The sequence below is a fragment of the Penicillium canariense genome (genome assembly GCF_028826845.1).
Source record: "Penicillium canariense strain IBT 26290 chromosome Unknown utg000004l_segment0_segment0, whole genome shotgun sequence".
NCBI lineage: Eukaryota > Fungi > Ascomycota > Eurotiomycetes > Eurotiales > Aspergillaceae > Penicillium > Penicillium canariense.
Genome location: NW_026622731.1, coordinates 2,886,443 through 2,902,414, shown reverse-complemented (window position 1 = coordinate 2,902,414; position 15,972 = coordinate 2,886,443). Strand labels below are relative to the sequence as shown.

Sequence of the window (15,972 nt, the reverse complement as noted above, 5' to 3'; positions counted from 1 at the left end):
GTGACGAATAGCTTGAAAGATCAAAACAGTGCATGGAGATGGATGAGATCCTCTGGATAATGGTAGCGCAAGGCAAGGGGACAGGTGTTACACAAGTAAAAGAATTAGAGGGGAGGGAAAAAAGGTAGACAAAAAAGACAAAGCAAAAAAGAAAGGTGCAGTTGTCTCACCAAGCAGCCAGCTTCCCTGTAACGGGACGGTGTATTCCGGCGACGCCACCCCCAGGGTGGAAGTGTCTCTGCAGAATTGCTTCCCTCAAGGGTCACTTCCATTGCTTAGCGCCTCACAGCGTCGTGGATTACTCGCACGAGTGTAGCGGCGACCCCAGGATTCGTACCGGGCACACGTACCCGCTGGCACAAGGCCGAAGCAAGGTTGCCAGCTTGGCGGTGGGCCTCCCACTAGGTTATCCATGACAGATTAACAATATTACAATGTTTTTCACCCTATTATCACAGTCTCAAATTTCAAGGCCCCGTGTTCGAACCCAAGTACCACCTTTTATCTTATCTTACCATGAAATCTCCCTCGAATGTGTCCAAGCTATTCAGGAACTAATAGAAATACCTTTTTCTTTTGTACTTCAAGTTATGCGAGACTTTTGTCATAATAAAAAAAAATTAAAATAAAAAAACTCGCACAATACTGAAACATAAAACAGCCGTCCGCCCGGTCGGGGTCGGAGGTCGGCATATGGTGACCTATTGCTTGCCTTACCGGGGGTTCGGGGTAAATTGCAACCCGCCCAAGGCTAAGGCTTCAGACTCCGAGAACCCTCCAATTAGAAATCTACCTAATAATGTCACCCAAAACCCGAAGGCAACGGGATATATGTAAGCCGACGGTGATACAGACGTGCAGTCTTCAATGGGACAGCCCAGGAACGTCATAGACTACGTCTTATACATGGGCCCCTGACGTTTCACATGAGGCAAAAGCACAGCATCTTCATTGCATAGCAAGATTGGAGGTATATCTTCAGCGGACGACTTATGAGGTAGACAGGGCTTGATTGGGTGCTGTCAATTCAAGCCATTATTGTAACTCTAGGCATTAAACGGCACTCCATGGTGACCCGGGCATCACTAATTGGCCAACTACACCCAAGGGGCTAACATCTGATTAATGATGATGCCCAGAGGACGTTCCGGTGAAGTGTGGCCGACGGAGCAATTATCAGCCCGATCGAACTATCCTGGTGGAACTGTGGGGATTGGCAGGGATGGATCTGAACCCATTTCACATGTGGTATTATGTAGGTGGCTAGTTGTGCATGGAATTTGGTTAGTAAGTCAGAGTTATTTTATTCCGGGCAGATATTCTCGGGGGCCGAGGCCCCGCTATGGCTATGTATTACAATGCCGTTACCCTACCAGCTCATCTTTCGGGAGACTGGTCCGTGCCTCCGATTGGTTGAATCAACTTTCTTCAGGCCCACACCTTGCGAGGATGATCGAAACGGGCGACCCCATATACTGATTTTGACGATTAGAAATCAACTCTGGTTCTCCCTCTTCGAGAATTTCAGGCCCGGATAGAGAATACCTCCCACTCCGGGTAGGTCTCTCGATGATGCGCACCCGCCACTCTTCGCCGGAGATATAGATAGTGATTCGGCTTACGCCGGCTCCGAAACAGCCAAGAGGGTTCGTAGGATCGCCATAAAACTAGAAAATTCTGGATTGTTGCCTCTAGGCTTTCGCCATGTGGATACTGACGATATGACCATGGATCTCGGAAGTCCCGATCACCGATGATATTGGGACTGGATTTTCCTTAAGTATTGGGTCATATAGTTCTCGTCTAGGAACCTCACTCGATCCACTCATTTCTCTCAACTCCGACCCTTACGCCGCTCGTTCAGCCTACCATGCACGTCGTGCACGAGGAAGGTCCCTATGAGGATCCTCTTCATAGTATTTATGAGGAACAACGCACTGGAGCCTCATCACCATCCTCCTCCAATGATACCCTAGCACCACCCACGAGCCCCCGGGCTGAAATTGACCCAGCTGATGCCCAGTATATCACCCAACTGGTCAGCTGCGACCAACAACTCTCCAAGATCGCTTCTCGAGCCATTGGCCCCGATCATCCCGCCCTCGATCCCGACAACAAAGAATTCGACCTCTCCCAGTGGCTGCGGTACATAGTACAGCAGCTGAATCGCGAAGGAATTCTTAATTCCAAAGCCAGCGTCTACTTTCGCAATGTCACCGTCACGGGCACAGGTGCTGCCCTGCAGCTGCAGCAGACGGTGGATGGAATGCTCACCTCGCTTCTTCGTCCACGCGAGACATTCAACCGCGGCACCAAGGCGCCCAAGCAGATCCTAAAGCAGTTCGATGGTGTCCTTGACAGTGGTGAGCTTCTAATTGTTCTTGGACGACCGGGGTCTGGCTGCAGCACTCTTCTCAAGACTCTGTGCGGCGAACTGTACGGCTTGGAGCTTGACAAGAACTCCGAAATTCATTGCAATGGCATCCCACAGCAGACAATGCAGAAGGAGTTCAAGGGTGAGATGGTTTACAACCAAGAGGTTGACAAGCACTTCCCTCATTTAACGGTCGGTCAGACGCTCGAGTTTGCTGCCACCGCCCGCACTCCTTCAGCCCGTGTGCAAGGTCTATCTCGTGAAGAATACGCCAGGTCATTCACCAAGGTGATGATGGCAGTGTTTGGACTTACTCATACTTACAACACCAAAGTGGGCAATGACACTGTCCGTGGTGTGTCTGGGGGCGAGCGGAAGCGTGTCAGCATTGCAGAGATGGCACTGGCTCGAACTCCCTTCGCTGCATGGGATAACTCGACAAGAGGCTTGGATTCTGCCACTGCTTTGCATTTTGTTCAATCGCTACGACTAGCCGCTGATATTCACGATTCGACCCATGCCGTAGCCATCTACCAGGCCAGTCAGGCGATCTACGACCTCTTCGATAAGGCCGTGGTTCTTTACGAGGGCCGTCAGATCTATTTCGGTCCCGCAAATGCAGCAAAGGCCTTCTTTGAGCGACAAGGCTGGCAGTGCCCGTCTCGTCAAACCACTGGCGATTTCCTCACCTCAGTTACCAATCCGGTTGAGCGCCAAGCGCGTGCTGGCATGGAGAACCAAGTCCCGCGAACGCCCGACGAATTCGAGGCTTACTGGCATCGTTCACCGGAATATCAAGAGCTGCAGCGAATCATGAAGGAGCACCATGATGCGGTCACATCGCAGTCAGATAATAATATCCGCCAACTTAAGGATCAGAAGCTTCAGGCGCAGGCAGATCACACTCGCTCAGCTTCGCCTTATCTGCTCAGTGTGCCAATGCAAATCAAGATGAACACGAAGCGTGCCTACCAGCGTGTGTGGAATGAACGTACGTCCACCGTCACAACCTTTATCGGAAACTGTGTGATTGCCCTGATCGTTGGATCGGTATTCTATGAGACCCCCGCTGCCACCAGCAACTTTTACCAAAAAGGCGCCGTTCTCTTCTATGCAGTACTTCTCAACGCCTTGACAGCCATGACAGAGATCAACAGTCTGTACTCACAGCGACCAATCGTTGAGAAGCACAATACGTATGCGTTCTACCATCCATTCACTGAAGCCATTGCCGGAATCCTGAGCGACATCCCCGTCAAGTTCCTGCTCGCAGTCGCGTTCAATGTCATATTATACTTCCTCAGCAATCTCCGACGAGAACCCTCTCAGTTTTTTATTTACTTTCTCATCAACTTCATCATCATGTTTGTCATGAGTGCAATCTTCCGTACCATGGCCGCCATTACCAAAACCGTGGCCCAGGCTATGACTCTCGCCGGTATCTTGATTCTAGCACTGGTAATCTACACAGGATTCGTTGTGCCAGTGCCATACATGCATCCCTGGTTTGGCTGGATACACTATCTCAATCCAATCTACTATGCCTTCGAAATCCTGGTGGCCAATGAGTTCCATGGTCGCGACTTTGCCTGTTCTTCGATTGTCCCAGCTTATCCGAACATGCAGGGTGATACCTTCATCTGCTCCTCCAAGGGTGCTGTGGCTGGTCAAACTACAGTCAGTGGCGATGCTTATATCTGGGCTGCCTACCATTACTCGTACACCCATGTATGGCGTAACTTTGGAATTCTAGTCGCCTTTTTGATCGGCTTCCTGGCCATCTACTTCGTCTGCACCGAGCTCAACTCATCAACCACGAGTACTGCCGAGGTGTTGGTTTTCCGACGCGGACACGAACCAAAGGCTTTGAAGAACGGCGGTGCCGACGAAGAAGACGGAAACAATGGACCGGTGGTAGCTTCGTCTAACGAGAATGCTCAATCTGGCCTGCCGTCTCTACCACCACAGCGGGACCTCTTCACCTGGCGTGATGTCGTTTATGATATCAAGATCAAGGGTGAGCCTAGACGATTGCTAGACAATGTCTCTGGATGGGTCAAACCGGGTACCCTGACTGCGTTGATGGGTGTGAGTGGTGCTGGCAAAACTACGCTGTTGGATGTATTGGCTCATCGCACAACCATGGGCGTCATCACTGGCGATATGTTCGTTAATGGAAAATCCCTTGATTCAAGTTTCCAACGGAAAACGGGCTACGTCCAGCAACAAGATCTGCATCTTGAGACCGCAACAGTGCGTGAGAGTCTTCGATTTAGCGCAATGCTCCGCCAACCAGCCTCTGTGCCAAAGGAAGAAAAGTATGCCTACGTCGAGGAGGTTATCTCTATGCTGAACATGGAGGAATTTGCCGAAGCGGTTGTGGGTGTGCCAGGTGAGGGCCTGAACGTGGAACAGAGAAAGTTGTTGACCATTGGCGTGGAATTGGCTGCCAAGCCTAAATTATTGCTTTTCCTTGACGAACCAACTAGGTAAGCCTTATACACCATTCCCATCTGCGGATATTTACTAACAGGATATAGCGGTCTCGACTCTCAAAGTTCCTGGGCAATTTGCAATTTCCTTCGCAAACTCGCCGACGCCGGCCAGGCCATCTTGTGCACTATTCACCAGCCTAGCGCCATCCTTTTCGAGCAATTTGATCAGCTGCTATTCCTCGCTCGTGGTGGCAAAACCGTATACTTCGGTCCCATTGGCAGCAACTCTCGCACCCTCCTTGATTACTTCGAAAGCCACGGAGCCCGTCCCTGTGCTGATGACGAGAATCCAGCTGAGTATATGCTCGAGATAGTCAACGCAGGCACCAACCCAGAAGGCAAGGCGTGGTTTGACCTATGGACTGGAAGTCCTCAGGCAGCGGGTGTGCAAAAAGAAATTGACCGGATCCACGAGAGCAAGAGAGATCAGCCAGCGCACGACCCTGATCAGATTCCAGATCCAAGAGAACAATCCGAGTTTGCTATGCCAATCATGAAGCAAATGCCTATCGTCCTGACCAGAGTGTTCCAGCAGTACTGGCGGATGCCAGACTACGTTATGTCGAAAATCATGCTGGGTCTTTGCTCTGGTCTCTTCATCGGGTTCTCCTTTTTCAGACCCGACCATTCCCTGCAGGGTATGCAGGACCAGATTTTCTCTCTTTTCATGATTTGTGCAATCTTTTCTTCCTTGGTCCAACAAATCATCCCTTTGTTCCTAACTCAACGCGCGCTCTATGAAGTCCGCGAGCGTCCTTCCAAGACTTACTCGTGGGTCGCGTTCATGACGTCTTCCATTCTGGTTGAAATTCCCTACCAGATCCTGATGGGTGTCCTTGTATACGGTTGCTACTACTATGCCGTGGATGGTGTACAGAGCTCCTCGCGACAAGGATTGGCTCTCCTATTTTTCTTGCAATTCTTCGTGTATGCCAGCACTTTCGCGGATATGGTCATCGCGGCTCTTCCAGACGCCGAAACAGCGGGTGCAATCGTGACTCTCCTGTTTTCCATGTCCTTGACATTCAACGGTGTCATGCAAACACCTGACGCCTTCCCCGGATTCTGGATCTTTATGTACCGGGCTTCTCCATTCACCTATTGGGTGGGCGGTGTCGCTGCTAACCAAATGCACGGCCGAGAGATCAAGTGCAGCAACACGGAAATGTCTGTCTTCAACCCACCCTCTGGCGCGACCTGCGGCCAGTACCTTGAGAAGTACCTTTCTGTGGCCCCTGGGTATTTGGAGAATCCAAACGCTACCCAGTCTTGTGCCTATTGCTCTCTCTCGACAACTGATCAGTACTTGAGCTCCGTGCGAATGGTATGGGATGAGCGATGGCGTAATTTTGGCATCTTTTGGGTTTATATCGCAGTTGACATTGCTGCGGCTGTTGCTTTGTACTATTGTTTCCGGGTGAAGAAGTGGAATTTTGGCAAGCAGAAGGCTGCTTAGCTTAAGGGCTTAATAGACGGGATAGAATCATACACCATTCCATTCATAAATATGTTCGGTCATTGTGCGAGTCAATAACTGGAATTTCTTAGGTAGCCAGATGAGACTACGCTTCAAATTTCGATAAAGTTATATCTGCTGGGATTAATATAAGTATAGCTAAATAGTTCGAACCTCGTATATGTACCTAGCACTTAGGTGTAAATAGGGTCGTCACTGATGGCACTTGCTGAGACGCGAGTGATGTTGAGCATGACCACCTGCCGGAAGTCCCGTCGATTCTCAGCTTTCCCCTCGGTGGTTCATATCGTCTACTCAAGAACTAGGTGATTTCCAAACTCAGATATTTGTTGTTCGGGAACGAGGATCACTGCCAAATACTAGACCGCCATGCCATCAACCGCTATCACCTCCACGGCAAAACACAAGCAAAGACCAATAGGAATCAAATAATTTATCGGCAGAGCCCTCACAGCCCACAATGATTGTACCGCCATCCACGGTAATCTTTATTATACGCCATTCTTCGTCCCACATGACTAAATATTGTCGCTACCTTGTGGTGAGAATTGTTATTCCTGGGCTCATCGCATTCGAATACAGTGCACGGCCGAAGCCCAATGGCTGGCATTTCGAAGGAAGATGTGTAGGATGGAACGAACGAGGACTTGTACGCTGGAGGATATGAAGAGCGCGGATAAGTTGGAAGATCCGAACGGCTTTCTGTGTCGAGAGTAGCATCGCAGCCAGATTATATTTCGGTTCAGTGAGTGAGTGTAGCTTTCTAAATGCTACAGCCTTGCGATACCTCTTTGAAACCTCAATTCATATCATCTGAACCGTTCATCGCGACTTGTTCTGCACGCTTGATCTCAAGATCCTGGGCCGTGAAGTAGTTCGACGATCAATATTTGAGTTTGAACCAATCTGGGTGAGTCCTTGCGAGATTGAAAGGAGAGGGCTGCTCATCAAGAGGGACAATGCCCTCGCCGCTTCCCATTGTAGGCTCGGTATAGATCCATGGATTGCCTCTCATTCAAGACTACAATATAGGAGCCGCAAAGGTCTTGCCGCCTATTGCCAAAGAGCTGGCGGAGAAGTCCGGTTTTCTATATTTCTGCTAGTGCAGATCTTTCCTCCATAAGAAAGTAACAATTATGCAAAAGGGAATTTCCATTATGACATATGAGTAAAAGTATAGTCAAGGAAACAGGCGAGGGTCGCCGAAGCCAGAAGCCAGCGATATCTAGACTGGCAACGCACATTAGCGTTGATTTTAACCCCTGATGACTTCAGCGGTCACCCTGTTGTGGATTCACTGTAGGGAGGCCATTCAGAGGCGCAGCAGTTTGGCACTGAGCGTCGCGTCAGTGCGCTGTACCACCAGTTTCTCACGCGGGCACTGCCCCATCCGGATATGCGGAGAGTGTGGATCCAGGAGGATGCAGGACTGTGGGACCCAAGGGGGAATGAGCAGGAACAGCCATTTTTACGCAGATTGGCTGATCGCGATCATCGCTATGGCTGATGTGGGAGGACTGCTGATCGGACGATGGAGAGGGAGGGCATGACGTAGTTGGTGAGCCGAGCAAACTGGGGATGGGGCTGATCACGTGATGGGTCCCCAGTTGGTCGCATTTCATCGCCGGGGTTTTCTTCTCTTCGGCTTCCAATCCTCCTTTCTGGTGGCCCTTTTGTTAACTATGCCTCCTTTTCGCAATCTCCTCGGCCGAAAGCCCCAGCCCAATGGCGCCGACGTGGCTGTCTTGGACGAGACCCGTCTGTCGCCGAACCAGCGCCCGGGCCCGGCTCCCATCAGTATGCGCCGGAGTTGTGACGGCCAACAGCCTCCCGAATACAAATTGAGTGGTACGACTGGGCCTGACTTCTCACTACGTCGCTGTAGTACACGCTTGTCAAGGGTATAATTTGCTAATATTGCTTGATCTGATAGTCGTGAACGATAGCGGCGTTTATCTTCCGGTTTAGTATCTCCCTCGACGATTGAACAATGCAATCGACGAACCGGGAGGAAGGCGCCGACTGACAGTGGATATAGCCTTCTCCTCCTGAGAAACAAAGCTTCTGGCACCGGTACCCTGGCTCGTCGCGGTCGGCGAACCATCGTGATCTCGTCGATGAGAATGAACCCTTCTCGATCTCGCGCGAATCATTCGATTCGTATCGTCGTTCATTCGTACGCACCTCCATGGCCATCGCTTGACCAGCGCAAGACAACCAAGACTGACCCAACTCAGGACATCTCCGCCCGCTCCCCGGTACTACACTCCGAAGCCGCGCCCTCCCGAACGTCTCTCGACTCCCGCTTTTCCCGCATCAACTCCGTGCGTTCCACCAGCTTCGAACGGCCCGAGCGCATGGAAGAAGAGAATTTTGAGGATGTCGGCCTTAATGATGACTCCAAGCCCAAGAAAAAAGGGCTCTTCGCACGATTTGGCGATTCGTCCAACGACACACAACAATCCGCCAACAAGTCGTCAACATCCTTTGGGTTCCACATACCCGGCCGAAAGCACGGGCAGAGCGGGGGTGGATCGGAGTTGGGCACCGTGAAGACCCCGACAGCTGTCGTAGCACCTGCCGCTGAGAACAGCGAATAGCAACCAGCTGGCTGAGCATGCATGATGAGACGATATTTTCGACAAGCGGTTTGATTTATTGGGGCGTTCTGGCTTATCAGGGTCGCGTGATTGATTCGCGCCATGTTCTCTTGTTTGTCGATGATATCCGCTGGACACGCAGCTGTCGCTAATGGATGCAGTTGTTTCTATTGAGGGATGGTGCACGGCTCTCCTTTATTTGCATCTTCTTTGTACAATTCTTTTTTCTTTTTTTTTCACCTTGTTTCTTTTCCTTTTTTTGAATTGACCGAGGACTGGCCCTAATGGCGACATGACAAGATCGAGTCCTCTTATCCCACACAAATTCCTTTAGAAATGGCTGATATACACTTACCAATGAATTACAATACAATAAACGCTATATATGCAATCATAATATATAGACACAGTATTTCTCCAAATATGTCAACACGTTCTGTCTTGCAACTCGATCGCAGGCTCTTATCAGTGCAAACCGTGCAAACAACCGGCAAAAAAACTTCCTCCGCCCGCAACCAAAAAAATTATCCTCCAGCACAACGGGCATCTGCAGCTCGTAAACCTACCCAACTTTTTGTCCATTCCCAGTCCAGAGACATTACCAGCGTCGCTGTGACTTATATCAACCATGCCTGGTGTGAAACGTCGTGTCGACGCCGCTGAGGACCGCAATGGAAAGCGGAGCAAGAGCCAGGTCTCCGCACCAGTGAAGAAAACCAAGACCGCCGCGCCGGCGAAGAAGGCGGCTGCTGCTTCTTCGAAAAAGGGCGTCAAGTCCGGCAAGACCGACAAGAAGGCATCCAAGAAGAAGGTTCAGGAGGAGGACTCCGAGGAGGATGACGACGACTTCGACATCGACGATCTTTCTTCGGCTTCCGGGGATGACGATTTTGATACCCTGGATGCTTCTCCCAAGGATGTTGACATGGACGGAGTGAGCGACGATGATGAGGACAGCGAGGAAAAGGAACCTGGGGAGCAAAAGAGCTTCAAGTCGGATAAGACGGCTACCACCGCACAGGATGGCAAACAACAGAACGGCGGCGAGGCAGCAAAGAGTATGTATTCTGTTACATTATACACCGCGGAATCAAATTGGGCTGAGAATACTAACATCGCTATTTTGATAGGCAATGCGTCCCGCGAGTCGCACGCAAAGCAAAAGGCCCTCCAGCTGGAGCGCAAGGCAGCCAAGCCCAATGCTGACATGATCGCCCGCTCTAAGAAGCTCTGGGAGCAGCTGCGCCGCAAGTCCCACGTCCCGCTTGAACAACGGAAGAAGCTCATCAAGGAACTATTCGAGATTATCACCGGCCGCGTCCGCGATTTCGTGTTCAAGCACGACTCAGTGCGAATTATCCAGACTGCTTTGAAGTATGGTAACCTGGAGCAGCGCAAGGGGATTGCGCAGGAGTTGAAGGGGAGCTATAAGGAGCTGGCACAGAGCCGCTACGCCAAGTTTCTGGTTGGCAAGTTGATCGTGCACGGTGATACAGAGACACGGGATCTGATCATCCCCGAGTTCTACGGACATGTTAAGCGTCTTATTCGCCACCCCGAGGCATCGTGGATTCTCGACGATATCTACCGTACAGTGGCGACCAAGGAGCAGCGCCGCCGAATCCTCCGCGAGTGGTACGGCCCTGAGTTTGCCATCTTCCAGGATGACAAGGAGACGTCCGATCTCCCCAAGATCCTGGAGGCGCACCCTGAGAAGCGGTCGCCTATCATGCACTTCTTGCACGAGATCATCAACCACATGGTTCAAAAGAAAACCACCGGTTTCACTCTCTTGCACGATGCTATGTTGCAATATTTCCTCAGCACCAAGCCCGGCAGCAACGAGGCGAACGAATTTATCGAGCTGCTCAAGGGCGATGAGGAGGGTGATCTGGTGAAGAACCTGGCGTTCACCCAGTCCGGCTCGCGCCTGATGTGTTTGACCCTGGCCTACGCTGGTGCTAAAGACCGCAAGCTGCTTCTGCGCTTCTACAGAGACACCATCAAGATGATGGCAGGCGATGTGAACGGTCACATGGTAATCCTTGCCGCATACGAAGTGATTGACGACACGAAACTGAGCGGCAAGTCTATCTTTTCGGAGCTCTTGAACCAGAACGATGCGGAAGAGGCTCGCAATGAGGAGCTGACCCTCCAGGTCAACGACTTGATTGCCCGTGTCCCAGTGCTTTTCCCCTTCGCTGGTGATCGTGTGAAGTGGCTTCTGCCCGAGGCCGACCAGGAAGTGCTCAAGGAGATTCGCGAGATCCGGAAAGAAACCTCGAAGAAAGAACCCGCCGTCCGGCGCAACGAGCTGGCTGCAGCCGCCTCGCCTACCCTGCTTGCCTTTATTGCCGCCCGCGCCGAGACTCTGCTCCAGACGAGCTTCGGATGCCAGTTCATCGGCGAGGTGCTATTCGAAGCTACCGGCGACAAGACCGCCGCCCTGGAGGCCGTCGCCAACGCCGCGAAGACCAAGGCTGTCGCCAATGCCGAGAAGCCCGAGGCCGAGCAGGGCGACTCCGACCCTGCCCCCGAGCAGCGGGACTCTGGCGCCGCCTTCGGGCGTCTGCTTAAGTCCCTCGTGCAGGGTGGCCGGTACAACCCGGCCACCAAGTCTGTGGAAAAGCTGAGCCCGCCTCTGAACTTCCACGACCTGCTGTACGAGCAGATCCGCAACGAGGTTGTGGAGTGGGCCACGGGCCCCGATACCTTTGTAATTGTCGCGATGGCCGAGTCGGACGACTTCAAGGGCAAGAGCGAGCTGCTCAAGACCCTCAAGAAGAATCAGAAGGCGCTGACGAAGGCCGCGGATTCCGGCAAGGGCGAGAAGAAGGCTGGTCCCGCGGCCAGCGGTGCCAAGCTGCTGCTGCAGAAGCTATAGATATGAGCATTGGGCCTTGATTACTGGTCTCTGAGTGGAAGGGCGTTTAATGGATGTCGTTATTGTGTAACATGTACAAACGGAGTCGCGAACAAAAAGCATTCTATTTCGATGACCTCTAGTCGTGGTTGTTCTCATGAAATTGTAAAATTAGAGTCTCCACCAAGCGGTGGATTCCCGTGGAACGCAGCCGCGGATCTCAGGGGTTCGAACCGCCCGATGGCGGGTGTTCGCCCCCGACAGCTGAACAGGGCAGTCCTTGCTTGACCAACTTGCAGCAGTCATTTCGCGCGCCCTTGTATCACCTCAAACTGAGCTATAAGTTCGGAAGCTCGGGCACAATGTCCACTATTGTCTAATTAGGGTGGTTCGTGCCATTGGCTGCTGCAGGAGGGCACGGGCGCTCTAGATATCTTAGACTTTGTTGGACGTGTTTGCCGAGTGGAGGTTAGTGTAATTAAACACTGGGTAACCTAAAAACTCTATGAGCTTCGTGACAACAATGCCTTTTTGTGAAAGACGACTTGTATACTTCCCCCTCTTACCTCCCACCACACCGACCCTCGTAATCCTAACGAGGCACTCCCAGTCCCACCAACCACTCTGCTTGTCGGCACATCGGAGACGCCACCAGAAAAGCGATAGCTAATCCCTCGCAGCAACAGCGCGATTATCTTCAACCACACGCTGCCCAAACGGGCAAGGATCTCGGTACGCTAAACCGCATCCACCGCGCCCGTTAGGGGCAGTTTTCAGGGCAAATCGACGCCGAACGGACTAGGCTGCTTGTACCAACGGCCTCTTCGTTTCCCCTTCTCCTTTCCATCCTCCAGTCCAAATCTGACCAAGAGAACCACCCCGGCCCCGGGCCTCCCTTCGTCACGCATGCCCTCCCTCACCCTGACCGACCCGGACATGATCCTGCCGTATGACGGCAGCGAGCGCGAATCCCAAACCCCATCCCCGCCCTCCCAGCTGGTTTACCTGACCAACCTGAATGCGCGCTACAACGCCGCCGACCCTCATGCCGGCCCCGGCCGGCCCAAGAAAAATTTTTCGCGGCACAACCGGACGCACGAGGACGGGAATGTCAATCGCCGCTTGTCGGATATCGGGGAGGAGCTGTCGCCTGCGCGATCAGAGCGGTTCCAAGATGCTGAACCGCACCAGCAGAGGCGAGCAATCTCGCCGCGAACGGATCATTTGACTGTGTCCGGACATCAGGGGACGGCAAATGCGGCGTGGAGTAGTAGCTCTAGCTCGACGGCGAGTGTGGGAGGTGGGCGCGCCTCACGAGAGGCATCCTCGCCGCAGACTGCGCCGGACGTGTCGCCGAATCCGAGTGCCGCGGAAGGTGGAAACAAGACCCGTGATAGCGGGGACGGGGTCAGGGCTGCAACTGCATTGCCAGATAGCAGCGTCGTGGCATCTGTGGCCAAGGGCAAGGGCCCTGGAGAAGAAATCTCGTCCGTGATATTGAGCAGTGAAGCAGAGCGGATTCTTGAGAATGCAAAGAAGCGTCTGACGGTATGTGGAGACCGGGCACGGTAGAGGCGAAAAATAGGGGCATTCCAGCGGTTGCTAAGTTGCTAACTTGTTCGACAGTTAATGGAAGGCAATTTGAACCGCGCTCGCTCGTCGGTGCGTCTCACGCCCTCGCCCTCGCCGTCGGCGTCGGGGGCCACGTCGCCCATGGGGCTGCACCCCGGTGGGCTGTACCGGTCCATTTCCAAAGCAGATCGCAAGGGATCTACGCTGCGGCGCCAGTCGCTCCTTCCGCAGGAGGCATCGACCAAACGGCATTCGCGCGTACATAGCGATACCAACTTCCCTCCAGAGTCAAGCTTGTCAACTGATACGAAGCGACCGTCCCGTTCGGTCTCGGCGATGGGATCGAGTAGCATGTCGAGTTTCCACAACGACGAGCGTTCCTTTCAATATGACCCTACACGATCCTATCTTACACATCGGGCGTCTATCTCATCTATGCGGCCTCCGCATTTAGACCAGGCACAATCGCCTCAGCCAGCACAATCACCGGGCCTTCTGGACTCCCCGGTCATCCAGTCCCCTGTTCTCCGGGATGACAGCTCCACATCCTCTCCCAGGGGTCTGGGCTTTTCTGAGGAGGACGAGTCCAGATCTAACTCCAACGGAGGTGACTTCAGCCCGGTTTACAGCTCGTACGGACCACCCAGCCGCGCGCAGTCCCAGCTACAGGTACGTGACCTTCAGTACCAGATGAAGGGTCTCCACATCAAGATATCCTCGCTCAAGGTGCGGACCCAGGAGGATAATCTCCGCCGGCGGAGCTTGCAAAGCCTGCGCACGCCTAGTCCTTTGACTGCTGCGGACCCTTGGTACCAGAATGGCTTGGAGGTCCGCGACGGTCGAAGCAGCCGCGGGTCGAGCGCTCGACGGGACGGGAGCTCAGAATATGCACGCGAGACCCAGTCCCGGCAGTACTACACCGAAACTGCTCCCAAGCATCAAACCGGGCCTTTTAACCCTGAGCAAAGTGATGATAGCCCTATGGAGCAAAGTCCCAATCTTGCGCAGGGTACGGACAGGACTTGGCAGGGTCACGGGCATGGCGGCTATAACGGCCGCCAGTCTGCCTCGGTGAGCTTGTATGAAGACGCTGAGGAGGGCGACTACTTTGACGATGGCGACATCGACCGGGAAGCGCTGGACGAAATCCTGCGTGAGCCGCTCGACGCAGACCTAGCCACACCCCACGAGGAGCGCGAGGACGCCTTCGACTACGAGCATTTCATTCTCCACAGCGCTCTGGGCAACTTCTCGCAGCAGATGCGCCGTAGAAGCGTCAGCTCTCGGGGTTCTGCTGAGACGACGCGACCTACCCAACCGGTGCGACACTCTCGAGCTAACAGCGCTGTGTCTGTCTCGAGCGATGCCACATTTGCTACGGCCACCGAAGGCGAGCCGATGCCCGATGACGCGGACGACATCCTGTACTGGGACCGGCGGTTCAACCATGAACTACGCCACCGCCATCACAGCCAACATGCCGGCCCTGCCACCGGGACTGACCGCTCTGAAACGCCCCGTGGCGCGCGCGACGATGGCAATGCCACCCCAGTCGGATTCCAGGAATCTCCATCACGGAATATGGACATGACAGGCCGGTCCTCGACCGCCGGCTCTGCGACTCCGACATCTCTTGTTTCCTCGCTTGTTTCGACCGTTCGCGCGGCTTCGAGCCCGCACCCTGGCTCCGCGACTCCCACCTCCGGCGGTATCAACCACGACGATACCCAGATGCTGGAGCAGCTCTTCCACAGCCTTGGCAATGTCTGCATGGAGCTCCAGGCCCTCACGACCTCGCCCGATCCAGACGTGAAGGCCGCGCGTGTGCTGCGGCGACGACTGGATGCGGCGCGGAGAGTGCTCGATGGCGAGCTTGATGCTTAACTCCCAGCTCGCTCTGTATGAGGCCTGGTATGTGTGCTTGGTATCCTTGTACGATCTCGCTCTGTTCCTTCCTTTCCCTTTTTCTCTTTTTTTTTTTAAAGTCTCCATGATACCCAATGTCTTTTCTATCTATCCTTTTATCAGATATATTTCCTTCTGTTCTCCCCGCATGGTTGATCCATATCCATAGTATTGTCTATTTACTATACGATTCGTGTCGAAGTTGCGCGCATCTCCCTACTACTTTGCCTGTATCCAAATCAATTCTGAACCAGACTGGACTCTCACAGGGTGTCTTTCCGATGATGAAAATAGCCTATATCCTACTTAAACCCCGAACCTTATGCCTATATCCCTGGCCTTTCCAGTCGAGCCATTAGTCTCAATAGTACAACCCACGCGTGGCGGCTCACATCTTCCCCTCCAGCCCCACCAGCGTCAACGCGCACGGCAAATGAGAGCAGCACCAGCGTCGGTCCACCGAAAGACCTACAACCCATATTTCGGTATTTATCGGGCGTGCATGGCCTTAGATTCAACAGCGATCCTTCATACCCGATCCTGATTTCTTCTAGAAACAGCGCTCTCTGTCGCGGCGCGGGTGAAGTACGCGGCATCCCCCCTTTTCGCCCCGCGGTCCCCCTCCACGGGTATTTTGATCGCGGATCCCAGACTGGATAAGCAGAGCCTGTCGCACCTCCTCCGTC

General features: G+C 53.2%; 4 protein-coding genes across 4 annotated transcripts; all 4 read left to right on the top strand.

Moving 5' to 3' along the window:
- Window positions 1-1,870: 1,870 nt before the first annotated feature.
- Window positions 1,871-6,325, top strand: N7482_007364 (putative ABC multidrug transporter; the record flags this gene model as incomplete). The annotated part of the gene is made up of 2 exons (XM_056689489.1): window positions 1,871-4,863; window positions 4,915-6,325. The coding sequence occupies 2 exons, from the start codon at window positions 1,871-1,873 to the stop codon at window positions 6,323-6,325; spliced, it is 4,404 nt and encodes a 1,467-aa protein (XP_056541918.1).
- Window positions 6,326-8,028: 1,703 nt separating this feature from the next.
- On the top strand, window positions 8,029-8,946 carry N7482_007363 (uncharacterized protein; the record flags this gene model as incomplete). Its single annotated transcript, XM_056689488.1, has 4 exons — window positions 8,029-8,194; window positions 8,280-8,308; window positions 8,385-8,522; window positions 8,584-8,946. The coding sequence occupies 4 exons, from the start codon at window positions 8,029-8,031 to the stop codon at window positions 8,944-8,946; spliced, it is 696 nt and encodes a 231-aa protein (XP_056541917.1).
- A 628-nt stretch (window positions 8,947-9,574) lies between these two features.
- Window positions 9,575-11,830, top strand: N7482_007362 (uncharacterized protein; the record flags this gene model as incomplete). Its single annotated transcript, XM_056689487.1, has 2 exons — window positions 9,575-10,004; window positions 10,077-11,830. The coding sequence occupies 2 exons, from the start codon at window positions 9,575-9,577 to the stop codon at window positions 11,828-11,830; spliced, it is 2,184 nt and encodes a 727-aa protein (XP_056541916.1).
- An 885-nt stretch (window positions 11,831-12,715) lies between these two features.
- Window positions 12,716-15,265, top strand: N7482_007361 (uncharacterized protein; the record flags this gene model as incomplete). Its single annotated transcript, XM_056689486.1, has 2 exons — window positions 12,716-13,357; window positions 13,436-15,265. The coding sequence occupies 2 exons, from the start codon at window positions 12,716-12,718 to the stop codon at window positions 15,263-15,265; spliced, it is 2,472 nt and encodes an 823-aa protein (XP_056541915.1).
- Between the last annotated feature and the right edge of the window lie 707 nt (window positions 15,266-15,972).